The sequence below is a fragment of the Hippoglossus stenolepis genome, chromosome 19 (assembly GCF_022539355.2).
Source record: "Hippoglossus stenolepis isolate QCI-W04-F060 chromosome 19, HSTE1.2, whole genome shotgun sequence".
Classification (NCBI taxonomy): Eukaryota; Metazoa; Chordata; class Actinopteri; order Pleuronectiformes; family Pleuronectidae; genus Hippoglossus; species Hippoglossus stenolepis.
This window is the reverse complement of record NC_061501.1, coordinates 11,577,265-11,590,873: the sequence shown is the minus strand read 5'-3', so window position 1 is coordinate 11,590,873 and position 13,609 is coordinate 11,577,265. Positions and strand designations below refer to the sequence as shown.

At 42.2% G+C, this 13,609-nt stretch overlaps 2 protein-coding genes across 5 annotated transcripts in view; both read right to left on the bottom strand.

Annotated features, from left to right (window-relative positions):
* Positions 1 to 3,709: 3,709 nt before the first annotated feature.
* prdm14 (PR domain containing 14) lies at positions 3,710 to 8,082 on the bottom strand. Its single transcript, XM_035142812.1, has 8 exons — positions 7,431 to 8,082; positions 7,163 to 7,216; positions 6,914 to 7,074; positions 6,553 to 6,823; positions 6,264 to 6,466; positions 5,612 to 5,713; positions 4,417 to 4,636; positions 3,710 to 4,028 (listed from the first exon to the last, which is right to left on the bottom strand). The coding sequence occupies exons 1-8, from the start codon at positions 8,080 to 8,082 to the stop codon at positions 3,859 to 3,861; spliced, it is 1,833 nt and encodes a 610-aa protein (XP_034998703.1). The 3' UTR covers positions 3,710 to 3,858.
* Positions 8,083 to 10,136: 2,054 nt separating this feature from the next.
* ncoa2 (nuclear receptor coactivator 2) overlaps positions 10,137 to 13,609 on the bottom strand; it is a 56,596-nt gene continuing 53,123 nt past the window's right edge. For all 4 annotated transcript variants that reach the window (XM_035141940.2, XM_035141939.2, XM_035141942.2 and 1 more), the window contains exon 22: positions 10,137 to 13,576. In XM_035141940.2, the coding sequence (XP_034997831.1) occupies positions 13,565 to 13,576 (12 nt within the window). In that variant the 3' untranslated portion in view covers positions 10,137 to 13,564. The remainder of the gene's footprint in view (positions 13,577 to 13,609) is intronic.

The window sequence follows — 13,609 nt, the reverse complement described above, 5'->3', positions numbered from 1 at the left end:
GTTCAGAGGATCCACTGAAACTAAATCACTTAACTGAGATGTTCCTGCAGACGTAGCACAGATTTACTGACGGAAACACACAGGAAAAGTAACTGTAGTTAGTAATAATAAGTGATCTGAGTACTTTAATAGTGCAGTACAGATATTTATGAGTCAAAGGTAGAGGAGCAGGGGACAGCAGAGTTTTACATGTAGATATAAGATCACGTGTTGCAGCTATAATATCCTGTTCATGCAAAGATACTAATTCAAAAAACTTATGCTAGAGAGAATGTCCCTCAAAATCCATGGAGAACTAGAATTTCCCTCAGTAGAGCTCATACTTCTGCCAAGGCCCAACAGTCCCCTTATGAAATCAGATATAAATTCACTAGATCCAAAGTTTTTCTTGAATCTGCACCAAATTGCACAAGCTCATAAATATCCATCCCCTGCACGGCTGGTTTGTTTCATCAAGATCCATGAATTATTATATTAGAAATTAAGGAAAATGTTGAAAAAACGCCCACAGTGTGAAAGAAAGCAGCCTTTCTCCAAGTTCAGTGTTAATTCCTGCAGTATAGTTTTGCCAACAAACTAACATGAAATTTGGCTGTTTTCTAAATTCTTGAAGAGATAAAAAGTTGCTTCTTTGAATTGTTTCTTGTGGAATGAAAGGAAACGGGCGTAGATCCAATCTCTGCACTCAGGTCAACTGAGTTAGAAAGCCACAAAAAGATGTGTGTGTGTGTTTGAGGGTATATACAGACACAGAGAGAGGAGAGGCCATCAGGACTAATGGAGAGAGATTATGGAGAGTCTTTATGTACAAAAACCAAAAAGTGAGAAGTTTGAAAATTCTCCTTCATCATCACTGAGTTTTCATGTGGTCTGAAGCAGACGGAGGCTCCGATCGACAAAGAGCTGCTGTGGTCATCGTTTATGAGGCAACTCAGCTCAGCTCCACACACACAAACAGACACAGACACACTCACACACATACGCGCGCACACACACACACACACACACAGAGATGCATGGAACACTGCACTGGATAGCTATTAGGCAATCAATAGAAGAGTAGAGTATTTTACCCCTCAGCTCAGAAGAGAAGAGAAGAGAAGAGAAGAGAAGGAAGGAAAAGGAAAAGGAAAAGGAAGGAAAGGGAAGAAGAGTAAAGACAGGTAAAGGAAAGGAAAGAAGAGGAAAGGAAATTAAAAGAAAGGAAAGCAAAGGGAAGAAGAGTACAGGAAAGGAAAGAAAACGAAGGAAACCGAAAGGAAAGGAAAGGAAGGAAAAGGAAGGGAAGGTAAAGGAAAGGAAAGAAAACAAAAAAAAACGAAGGAAACCGAAAGGAAAGGAAAGGAAAGGAAATGCAATGAAAGAAAAGCAGAGGAACGTAAAGGAAAGGAATGGAAAGGAATGTTAAGGGAAGGAAAGGAAAGGAAGAGAAGGAAGATCTCTTTTATAAAGAAGGCTCAGTGGCCTAAAATGTCACAATGTCCCTGCAACAGCAATAAATATATATATATACTCTTGATATCATTAAACCTCACATATAAATCAGACACTGGATTCAGTTGTGGTCGAGCTTATGAGCTGGAGTGTTGGTCAAACATTGTTTTGAGTTATGGCCGCCTGCTTCAGCCTCACAGGGAGTTAACCTCTGCCAAGCCGAGCCATAAAACTGCAGCGCTCCTATCATTAATATCACATTAATACAGAGACTCATCTGATGGATCGTCCTCGAGAGGCGCTGTTAACGTGGCGGGAGGTTAAGTGTGAAATCAATCTGTATAAACAAGCTACATACAAATTCTCCCATGCTGGAGAGAGAGAGAGAGAGAGAGAGAGAGAGAAAGAGAGCTAGGGTCTTAAATCAGCCAATCACAGAGGCGCCAGTAAAATCAGTCTTTTAGCACCGCTCGCTAACTATCTCACTATTTCAGCTCTGGCAGCTCATTCTCCTCTTTCTTTCCTTCTGTCTGTCTCTTTTTGTCTTTGTTCCCCGTGCCATCCCTCTCCACCCCTCCGCTCCTGCAGGGGCACAGAGGGGAGTATCCTCGCCATTCAGAGCAGGCCCCATCATGGAGGCTGAGGGGCTGTTTACGAGGGAGGGGCAGGCCCAATGGAGGTTGATCGACACTTGTTCAAGCCTCCATATTTAGGCTATTTGAGGGGAGAGGGAGGCTGTTAGACATTCAGTGAGGAGGTGACCCCTGACCCCGAAGACTGTCGTCCATCCGTTACAGAAAACAAACAGGAGAGGCGGCGTGCTGACTTTACTGCTCCTCTCCCTGCAGACAGAAAACATCAAGTCTGAGCGTCAGTACAGAAATCACTCAGGCCCCCAAAAAAACCCTCTTATCTTTGATGCATTATGGGGGAAAAAAACATCATGCCCTTTACATCTAGGGCCCGAGCAACAACAGACCCTACTGGGATTGCTCTGATTGTTATTTTTCTAGTTATTTTCGCTGTATTTCTCTGCTCCCGCTGCTTGAATGTTTGTTTTCGCGCTTGAGCTCGGTCGCTGTGTTGTAATGTGTCGTCTCCGCGTCGTCATCGTGACGTATGGTGACCCACAGGTTAAAGGTGACATAACAGAGCATCGAACACAAAGGCTGGACACTGTGTCACCTGTCAGACCTCATGCTGCCGCCACCAGCGCACTGCCAATTGGTGCTTTCCTCAAATTAACACTGACACACACACACAAGTATGTGTATCCATGTTTCTATGTTTATCATATATCAATGGATCCATCCATGAATCTATCTATCTCTCTATCTGGAGAAGAGCATGGGGCCAGTTGGTGACAGTGTGAGGGCAGATGTCAGTCATGGGGAGCTTCTTTGTCACTGGAGCAATAGACCACCTCACTGCTGCACTCCATTGTCATTCATTGGCTCCACTGGGGTTTGTTCATCTTTTTTTACTGTGAGCATGCAGCCTGTAATCCATCACATGGCTAAAACACAGCAGACACACAGAGGGGACATGTGCACAGACTGCTGCACTGATGGGACTTTATGGTGCACAAGTGAAGAGCGGACAACAAGACGCACAACCATGCACAATGCAACTGTGCAAATGTTCCGACTGTGCGAACACAGGTGCATGATTTAAGTAATTTAACAACTTTATATTCTCTTTATTAATGTAACTTGTGCACCCACAACTAAATCAATATGTATATGATGTAAAGTAATTTAAATGATTTATTTAAATTGTCGGCACAATTAAGATAAATGTTCTTGTTGCATCTAAAATAAAAATCATTGTTTTTTATATTCAGGTTTTTTTTGGTGCCATTTATTTGTTCTCTGTGATTTTAAAGGCAATTTCGAAATAAACCAGAAACAACGATCTCATTTCCATGCTCAGATTTTATTTCATTTATTCATGAAAAAGCGAACGCTCAAAAAGAACAAAGACATTTTGCTTTTTGAAGCCTTTCATTACAGTAAAAAATATGTTTTTTTATAAATTAAGACAGGATATAACATTTATTTCTATACACAAATGGGCTTAAATCCACAGTCATACAAAATAGCTTTGCTAGCAAATAATAATAATAATAATAATAATGATAACAATAATAATTAACGTTGTTATTATTTTGCAGGAATCACAAGCTTTAAGCCACAAAACAACACACAACATATTTTAACATATAAATACATTTTAAATTATGATCTATTTAAATAGAACATTTAATTTTGTCTTCAGCAGCATTTAAAGAAAACGCTATGAGCTTATAGTAGTCCTTATGTATTTATTTCCCCACCATGCTCCTGTATAGATGTTGTAATATTCATATATCACACTGGATTAGAGAGGTGGTCGTTGTGAGAAGATAGTTAAAATGAGAACAGACTAGTTCCAGGGCCGGTATTCCTGATTTAAAACGGTTAAGTCGGTGTAAGGGACGTTTTGTCCGGCTTTGGTGTTAGCTGCTGGGGTGTCCTTCCCCGGGATGACGGTGTCCTCCTGGAGTCCACTGCCCGGAGGGGACGGAAGGACAGTGGTGTCCAACATCTGTCTGTCTGCAGAGAAACAACCACATCAATAAACAATATTAAAAATCAATTAAAAGATGGAATATTACGGCCTATAATATTTATTTTGTCATCGAAAAAACTGTATTTAAATAACTTGGACAAAGAAATAAACACAAGATCCTAGAACAAGTTCTTAAAAACAATATTTGTTTAGGGTATTACAATTTAAAAAAATGAAATTCCCACATTTAGGGCAATGCATTTATTATCTTATTATGGGATAGTAAAGAACAATTTTATTTTGACTATATCTTTGAGTTAAGTAATTTCGATTTCAATAAACAAAATAAAAAAGACAGAAAGGGTAGAATAAAAATGAATGAATGAACACTTGAGGTAAATCAGTTTATAATAATAAAAATGAATGTCTTACTCTTGTGAGTCTTGATGTGGTTTTTGAGCTCCAGGTCCTCCTGGAACGAGGCCCCGCACAGGTCGCAGGGGAACGGCTTGTCCCTGGCGTGGGTCCGCCGGACGTGGCTGTCGTGGGCGGCGTGCGAGGCGAAGGCCTTCCCGCAGTGCTTGCACTTGAAGGGCCGCTCTCCGGAGTGCTGGCGGATGTGAGTGCGCAGAATACTGGAGGCAGTGAAGGCCTGGAACACAGGGAATAAAAATAAAAATAAATATAGACATATATTTAGCGTGTTTATATTTTTTTGGATTCAAAAGTTTAGTTTGGATAATTATGGCAGGACACAGGACATCATTTGATTCTGAGGTAAATCAAAAGCACATCTGTATTTCTATTTCTGTTTATTTTCTCTGATTCAAATTGTTTAACAACAAAGGTCACTTTATCAGCGACATCATGTTAAGATTTTTTATTCAAACATTATATTATTATTGTTTTTTAAGCCTCCTGGTCAGGCCTCGTGCGGCCTCGGGTCTCGTGGCGCAGTGTGTAAAGGGGAAAGAGGATTAAGTGAAACAAAAGGCTTCTCCTGTGCGTAAAACCGAGGCAGGACACCCAGAACAAAGAACTAGAAACTTGGTGCTCATCGCAGGGGCCGTAAATAAAAAGTGTTATGTGCCCAGACAAAAGCGTGGGTGTACATCTGGCCATGATTAGCATGTAAGTGTGTCCGCGGAGCGTGCCCGTGGAGAGACAACAATGACGAGGGGCGCGCGTCAACAGCGCCATGAAACGAGGTGCAGCGCTAAATGGATGCGCAACACTGCGGCTTTTAAAAAACAGAAAAGGTGCGTGGAGGAGGAGACGCGAGGAGGAGCAGGGGAAGTGACTGCAGACACTTACAGAAACTGAGGACTGAAATAAAATATAAGACTTTAACACTTTTATTAGAAAGTAAAGGAGAATGAAGCTGAAGGTTTCTCCTCATTTTATGTGTTTTTATTTATTATTATTTAAGAATATTTAAGATATGATGATTAAAACAATACAACAATCTCAAATTCACATTTTAGGCCTAATACATGAATATAAATGGTATAAACTTTCTGATAATTGTAGTATTAATACCTACATAATTTATATAATATAAACTTATATTAAAATGCATTTGCTTTTAATAGATTAAGTAAAAAAAGGAAATAAAATGGCTTCTTACCTTATTACAATAGACACACTTGTACGGCCTTTCTCCGGAGTGCACACGCATGTGTTTGTTGAGACTGGACGACTGGGAGAAACTCTTTCCACACACTGAACACTGTGGGTCAGACGAGAACATGTTATTTAACCATTTAAAATCATTACCGTAGTTATCAATACTTTTCCATCTATTCATATTCATATATACTGACCAAAAATCATTCACATTTTAGTGCAGGACTTCATACTCATTCAAAACCAAATTTAACTTGTTCTTTGAAAGACTCACACAGAGAAAATAAAAGATTCTGGATTTCAAATATCACATATTACAGGGCTGTATAGACATTGAAATAAACTGCAAAGTACAACGTCTCAGTCCATGTTGGATTTTGGATTGGATTGGATTTTCTTTGGAAAGATAAAAATGAGTTTAATGATTGGTTTCTAAGGGGGAAACCACTGGCTCGTTTGTATATATTTTTTAATAAATAGTTCTGTCCACGTGGTTTCGTTGTGATTCTTAAGGCTGCATGTTTAACACCGTGTTAACACTCACAGTGTTTCCCCTTCAGAATAAGACCTATAATAAAAACCTGAAGAATCCTGCGGGGAGCTGTCCTTTCAGCACCACGCACACTTAATACACGCGTGTATGGCCTGCGTACCTTGTGAGGCCTGTGTTTCTCGTGCACGTGTAAGATGTGGATCCTCAGTCTGTCCCTCTTCTCGAAGGATCTGGTGCACAGGTGACAGGGGAACTTCCGGTCGCCCTGGTCCACGCAGCGTGTGTACTTGAGGTGCTTGTCTCTGTAGTACTTGTAGGCGAACACCTTCCCGCACCTGTCGCACTTGAAGCCCTCTCCGTTATCTGGAGAAGAGGACACACAGCATGTTTAACATCCACCACGTTATAAGAGGGATACACAAGCAGCACATGCCGGGTTCAGGTCTAACCTTCGGGGGGGTGTCCCCCGGTGTTGCCCTCGATGGAACCCTTCAGGGTGAGAGGGATGCCCAGGAACTGCATGTAACAGTCTCCATACCACACCAGCAGCTCCTGGCCCGGCCTCACCTCCTTACAGGCCTCGTAGAAGATCTGACCCTGCACCTGCACCGCGATCAAGTTCTGCTCCTCCGGGAACCGAGCGCACTTCACCAGGGACATCCAGTTCCCGGAGCCTGCTCTGCCGTCCACGAAATGACTCAACCTGCCGTTCTCGAACACCTGGACACAGTCAAACCGTGAGATCAGACTGGGAATGAGAATAATGCTGAAGAAACCAGGCTCTTTGTGGAGGATGAAGTCAACACACACCTCCCACATCAGGGTGTTGTCGTCGTACGTCTTGATCTCGCTGGTGTTGACGAGTTTTCCCTGGAAAGGTCCGAAGCGGGTCCCCTTGGCGATGCTGCTCTTGTCCGTGAAGACCCCACAGTGGGACAAGTTTCCCCACGCAGCCTGGAGGACGGTTAACCCTGCAGGACATGAGACAGGACAGCGTGAGACAGACATCTTCAACAGGACGACATGCAACCAAGAGAGACAGAAGATGTGGGTTTGTACCTTCTGGAAGTTCAAGTGTCTGTTTGTCCAGTGGGAGGATGTGAGACTCAGAAACTAAAGATGGAGAAATGAGGGAATTAGATTATTATGGAAATTAAAAAGAGGATTATGATTAAACAAAAGATTTCTTTTGACATTTCTCCTACAACAAATTAAACTTTCTACTACTTCTACCTCAAACAGGCCACACTGTGCACTTCTATATATTTTTTATTATAAACTAAATGAACCCCCAATCATGTTATTTCTATATGAGCCTTAGTCTCACCTGAGTTTTCCAGCAGGGCCATTCCAGATAGAGCGTGACCCATGCGCTCCTGGCTGCCAGAATAACCATAAAGCACCATAAACAAGTCATCCTGGCTGAAATTATAAGATGTGCGCGTCTTTGCAGGCGTCAAGTCCGACCCCCGGTATCGGAGCAAAGCCTGTTTGGGATGTGAGGTGTTCAGGGAGGAAGAGGAGGCCGAGGAAGACCTGTCACTGGACGGGCTGTTGAAGTCCGAGGACAGCGGGCCGGCGGCGTGCTCCGTCACCACCGCGGCCATCTCCTCGGGCTTGGCGCACAGAGGGTGTCCGGAGGGCAGCATCTGGCTCAGGTAGGGGATCCCGGAGGCGCTCAGCATGTGTTCGTGCAGCAGCGAGACGTGTTGGCCGCCCTGGCCGCCCAGGAACGCCGGCACCCCGGCTTGCAGGCCGAGCGGCAGGGACGCCTGGGTGTCCGACACCAGGCGGCCGAGCGACTTGAGCGGGTGATGCAGGAGGCCGTGCGTCGGGTGCGGGAAGAAGTCCATGAAGTGAGGCGGGGGGCCGGGGAGCGGAGCGTGGTAGAAGCCCCGAGCCGGGGGGCCCTTCAGCATGCCGGCGTGGAAGCGCTTCTCCTTCAGCACGACGGGGATGGCGGAGAGGGACACCGACATGGGAGCACCGAGGTGAAGGGGAGAGGGCGGCTGATCCTTCAGTGGACGAGGGGAGAGACGGAGCAGAGCACAGGGGGAGGGAAGGGAGAGAGGGTGAGTTATAAATGTTTAATGTAAGAAAACTAAAAAAGTAAACTTGACATCACCAAAAGAGGTCGACCACACCTGGATTGATTCTTTTAATTCTAGCGAGCTCTTATTTCAGCACGTCAACAAACCCACAGCTCTAATAAACAGAAATAAGAGAATACAAAACTTTCATTTGCTCATTAGAATGAAAATATCCCAGAAAACTACAAATCCCAAAAGTAAACTGGGATATAAAAGTCCCAGTAAGAGATTAACAGGCTATGAACTGACAAATAAGACTATAAATACGGTTATGACAATTATTTTTTTCATTTATCTACAATTAATCCCGATTAAGTAGGAATAACCTACCCTTCAAAATAAAAGCACAGCTTCACATGAGCATACACTGAGTAACACACATGAATTGCCTGATAAGGAAACGCAGCCTGCAGTGAAATTGAACAGCCGATTTTGCAATATTTCCAGCTGAGAGGACCCACAACAGCAGACACAGACACACACACCAAATGAACATGCAGAGTGTGTGTGTGCATGTGTGTGTTTGTGTTTTTTTAAGGAACCGTTTACCAATCAGCCAGTAAATAGAGGTACAAACCAGGGTCATGACACCAATTACATGAGCCGCCAGCTCGAGCAGAGGTCAACATTAATGAAGCCGTTAATGGACCTTACAATTACACTACAGTCATTACACAGAAGACACCAGCAGGGCAGAGAAGTATAGGATTATTATTATATCAATAAAAGAAGTAAAAATAAACTTCGAAATGGACAAATAATTTATATATAACTAGGCCTATACATTGAAGAATGAGCCCCAGTAACACACACTGTAATTTCCGATGTAAATATACAACAGACGAGTGTGCAGGGATTTTAAAAAACAGAAAAGTCCTCTTACCTTTTTTAAAATAAAGAAATCAGTTCACAGTGGAGTCGTCTGTCATGTCCTCAGGCTTCGCTTTCAGAAAAACCTCCAGATAAACAAATCTTCCACTTCTGCAAACTTCAGAGTGTGAGAGCTGCTGCAGGACCCTCTCTCTCTCTCTCTAGTGTGTGTGTGTGTGTGTGTCTGTGGTCATCTGAGGGCATCTGTACTGTATACAGTCAGGTCCTGCACGAGAGGCACCTCCTCCTTCCTATTGGTCAGCCCGACCTCATGCATCTCAATGACCCCCCCACCACCCACCACAGGGATAAGCCCACATCTTCTCAGGGACAACCCATTCCCTGCATTTCCATATGAAGACCCTCCCCACCCCCATTAAAAAACACTTGATGAGATTTTATCTATCGAGGACCCCCCCCCTCAGTGCAAGTTGTTATGAGTTGGATGTGGTGAATTCATGAGTTCAAATTAGACTGTCAGAAAACACATTATAGGGGCTTTCTAACTTAATCACATTACATTATTAGCTGTTTGGCACCGATTTGCATGAGTACATTTTAAATGATTGGCTTTGAATGCATATTTATTTAATGGCTCCTGCATAAGCCAAGATATAAAGCTTAAAACTAAATGCTGCTCAACACTGAAAAATAAGCTTTAGGCCTTCACAGCTATTCATTTCTATAAACATGTATTTGGTATTTCAATTAATTTATTACGGATTTTAGAATGCATCCAAAATTAAAGCTTGATGAAAATAATTCAAAATGTGATTTTCCACTGAGTCATTTATTCAGTTTCTCAATTGTAATCTACAACATTTTACTTTTATATTTGGTTATTATTTAATAGCGCTTCTTTCTATAAAATATTAAAAAGCTGACTGTCAAACAAATGCATTTTCTAGTAGTTTCTAGCCGTTTTAGTCAATATAAAGTTAAAAGTAAAAAATAGGGCTATTTATATTGTTATATGTTGGAAAACACAATGAAGGCGGATGGATGAGGCCTTCAATGGTCTTTTCCTTCCCTTCACGTTCATCTCTGTGAAATAAGAGTCACTTGATTAAATATTGCAATAACAGAATTCTTTATTTACAAGGCAAATAGCATCAGCGAAGCCATATTAGTTCACAACTTGCATAACTGTGGTTTTAACTTCTCTTGTATATCTAATTTTGCATAAAACGCTCACACACTAGGGGTACGAAGGTGGATGCGGGTGTACAGTGTGATTCCTGTGAACGATGCAGAAAAATAAAAATATCCCGGGGGGAAACACAACAGTAAGCTTTCTTCAGTAAAGTCCATATAGTATATTACATATTGCTTCAATATCCCTATGTATTATCTTCTCCATACAAACAGTGTGGAGGGAGGGAAGGAGCGAGGGAGGGAAGGAGCGAGGGAGGAGGGGGCGGAAATGAAATCAACAGAGTCTTCAACCCAAAGCCGAACAGAGAGCGATGATGAGGGACATTTCAACCTAGAGAATGATGCACCCATTCAATATTGTACACAAGTCATTATACAAATTTATACAGACAGCGGTGTAATGTACAAGAACAAAAACGGACGAAATCTAAGGCATTATGCTAGGGTTCTTAGCATTTCAAGGTTGCATCTTAGCTCTAAGAAATTTGCAGACAATACAAAAGGGCATTTAAAGTTCTTCAAAACCATAAGTTAAAAGAGAGAAACAAAATATTTCGTTTAGTGGGTCCAAAGCCTGGATATTTGTAAAGGGGCAAAAAATCATTTCTTTGCACCCGTCCTCATTATAAATGCTAAAAAATGCATTGCTACCACATGGCTTTAAGTTTTCAAAATCTCGACAATCTTTGGAAATTTGCAAAGGGCTCTGAATCATTCTTTTAAAATGGCTCAAAAAGGCTTGTTCTGCACGACTGTATTTTACAATCAAAACAGCTTTTGTCAAAGAAGCGTGATCTCCTGTGGGCCTGCGGCGAAAAAACACCTGCGTGACATCAGCGGCAATGACGAACAAGACACGAAAGCAGACGTCCTCCGTCCCAAAGTTGACTTGCTACAGCTTCAAATTTCATAAAGAACGCTTTCAAAAAGAATAAGCAACGATGGGGCGACTTCCTGTGTAAATGCTGAGAGATTCATGGTGTGACTGTTCAACACCTGCGTTGTCAACATGTTGACAAGAAACACCGCCAGTCACATCCATAGGCCGTTAATGACAATACATTCAGAATGATTCTTCGTCGTGTTTTATGCGGCAATAACATTTACATTAGACCCTGTTAAGTGACATCATCGTGTGTGTTTCTCGTTTGGGCCTCTGTCAGAGCGCGAGCCAACAGGTCGTCTCTCGCTGTGGAAATAAAAGCTGGTAGAATTCTGAAAATCCAATTGAGAGGTGGCTGAGGATTTTTTGGCTTTGCTCCATGTCTGTCCTGGGTTTAATATAGTCGATATAAAAAAGGTTCGTCTCTTTGAGGAAAAATGTACGTTTTGAGGTTAGAGAAGATGACTCGCTTCAGATCTAGTGAAGGTCAAACCAAACCCCTACTGGGGGCACAAAAATAGCATGTCATTACTGAACACTTTACAGTTAAACTAACTGCCTGAGGTCATAAAATATGGCTAAGTGTCTGTCAGAGCAGGTCTCGTGAACCGTGCAGTCTTAACTCTGACCTCTGCTATAGACGAATGGCTGGAGGCAGAGAGAGCATGTGTCATCATGGGGCGGTGGATCACGGACATGCCTCTCTCTCTCTCTCTCTGGGCCCTCCGAGCCAGTGCTGCATAATCTAATAGGAACGCTGTGTGTGGATGTAGACTTTCTTGGTACAAACTGCAATAAAAAAACGTTGTTTAATACTGCATCCAAACATGGAGCAAAAGTGTGTCCGTTTTTTTTCTTCTTCTTCTTCAGGAAACTGTACAAAAATTACAAAAACAAAAACACAAAAACAAAAAAAAAATAACCAAGAGATTCTCAAGTAATCGTTATTGCTTGTTTACATCACACCAGAACAGTTTGCACCTAGCAGCTTGTATGAAGCAGTTTCACTCCAGACAACATAGAAAGCACACTTCTGTTATTTGTTTTTTTTTGAGTTATCGTATGGCTGTGTTGAATTTGTCCTGTATTTTTTTTTCTTCCTTTTTGTGTTCTATGCTAAAGGCAGAGAAGCAAGCGATAATCTGTACACTGTATACACAGCACACCCCCGTACAACCCGTCCCTACTTCCCACCCTCACCCCTGTCTGCATCGTACCAGCACTTCAGAACGTGAAGGCTCCCACTCCACTTCCAAACAACAACAAAAACAGAGGACACAAAAAAAAAAATTTCAGGAATAAAAATAAAAGAAAATCTTGCTCTGCTTCAAGAGGCAGTTGTGACCAGACAGGAGGAACAAATCCATAAGGAATAAAATAAATAGGAAAGAAAATGTCTTACTTATTGGTATGTACAATCTCTGTAATTCATTTTTAAACCATAATTGACTTTGACATCTTCTTCTGAAACTACAGGACCAAAGCATAATCCATGACTCAGGTTAAAAGAAGAATCTGTTCAGAAAGAATACAACCATTACTGTTAAAATTATATAAAAAAGTGCCTCGTTCACACTTTTAGAAATATCTTTTCTCATTGCTACTAGGATAAAGAATCATCTACAATAATTAAAATGAATCTATACAGAAAAATAAAACTTAATTTAATACACTATAGAAACCTCTTGACTAAATTAGTCTAATCATACAAATCACAATTCCACTCAAACCATTATTCTGCAGTGTTTTTCAAGATCAGTTTTTTCAACCATATCTTCAATCTACATCTTATTTCTCACAGAAAAAAAAACAAACAAACTAAAATCATAGTAATAAAATAAAGAACAGCAAAAAGGCAAAACCGGCTAAGTGTTCGAGCTCCATCCATAATTCTGAACATAACTTGGAGTCTTTGCTGCCATTTTGGAACTATGTGGAAATGTCACAAATGTGTGAAAGAAGAAAAGAAAAGAAAAAAAAAAATCAGTGTATGTCGTTTTTGAGATGAGATTGTAAATGGCCGCTGTCCACTGAGAGGAATACATTCATCAGAACGAGGGATCTCACCCACTGCTGCCCCCTAAAGTCAGTGTCCCCCACCAGGAGGCCTACAGTAAGTCACACTACGGTGAATGCAGCCGGACAGGCAGACAGACTGGCTCATCGTGAGGCGCTCCTCCAGGAGGGTGAGGCGTGTTGGGACAGGGATCCACGATCCTTCACCCCAAGCCCTCTCCGCGCTCCTGCGTCTGTTCGGGGCCGGGCTCCTCTGTGGGGCTGCTGAGGCGGCCCAGCCGGGACACACGGCAAAAATTTTGGCTGGGGGAGACGGGGTCGGGGCACGGCCTGGCTGGTTCAAGGGGCCGTCGGTTGGTTTTACATGTTTATACAATTTTTCAGAGGGGCCGACGCTCTCCTTGCACCAGCTGATCACTGAGGTTCAGGTTCAGAGCTCCATGAGGGTCAACAGTACTTCTGTAGAGAGAGAGAGAGAGAGGAGACACTTTA

Excerpts from the sequence above, each read along its gene's own strand:
- prdm14 (XM_035142812.1), bottom strand. The coding sequence starts at position 8,082 with ATGTCGGTGTCCCTCTCCGCCATCCCCGTCGTGCTGAAGGAGAAGCGC. Across the intron at positions 7,217-7,430 it reads GGCCCTGCTGGAAAACTCAG|TTTCTGAGTCTCACATCCTC; the intron begins GTGAGACTAAGG and ends CTCCATCTTTAG. Across the intron at positions 5,714-6,263 it reads AGAAACACAGGCCTCACAAG|TGTTCAGTGTGTGGAAAGAG; the intron begins GTACGCAGGCCA and ends TCTGACCCACAG.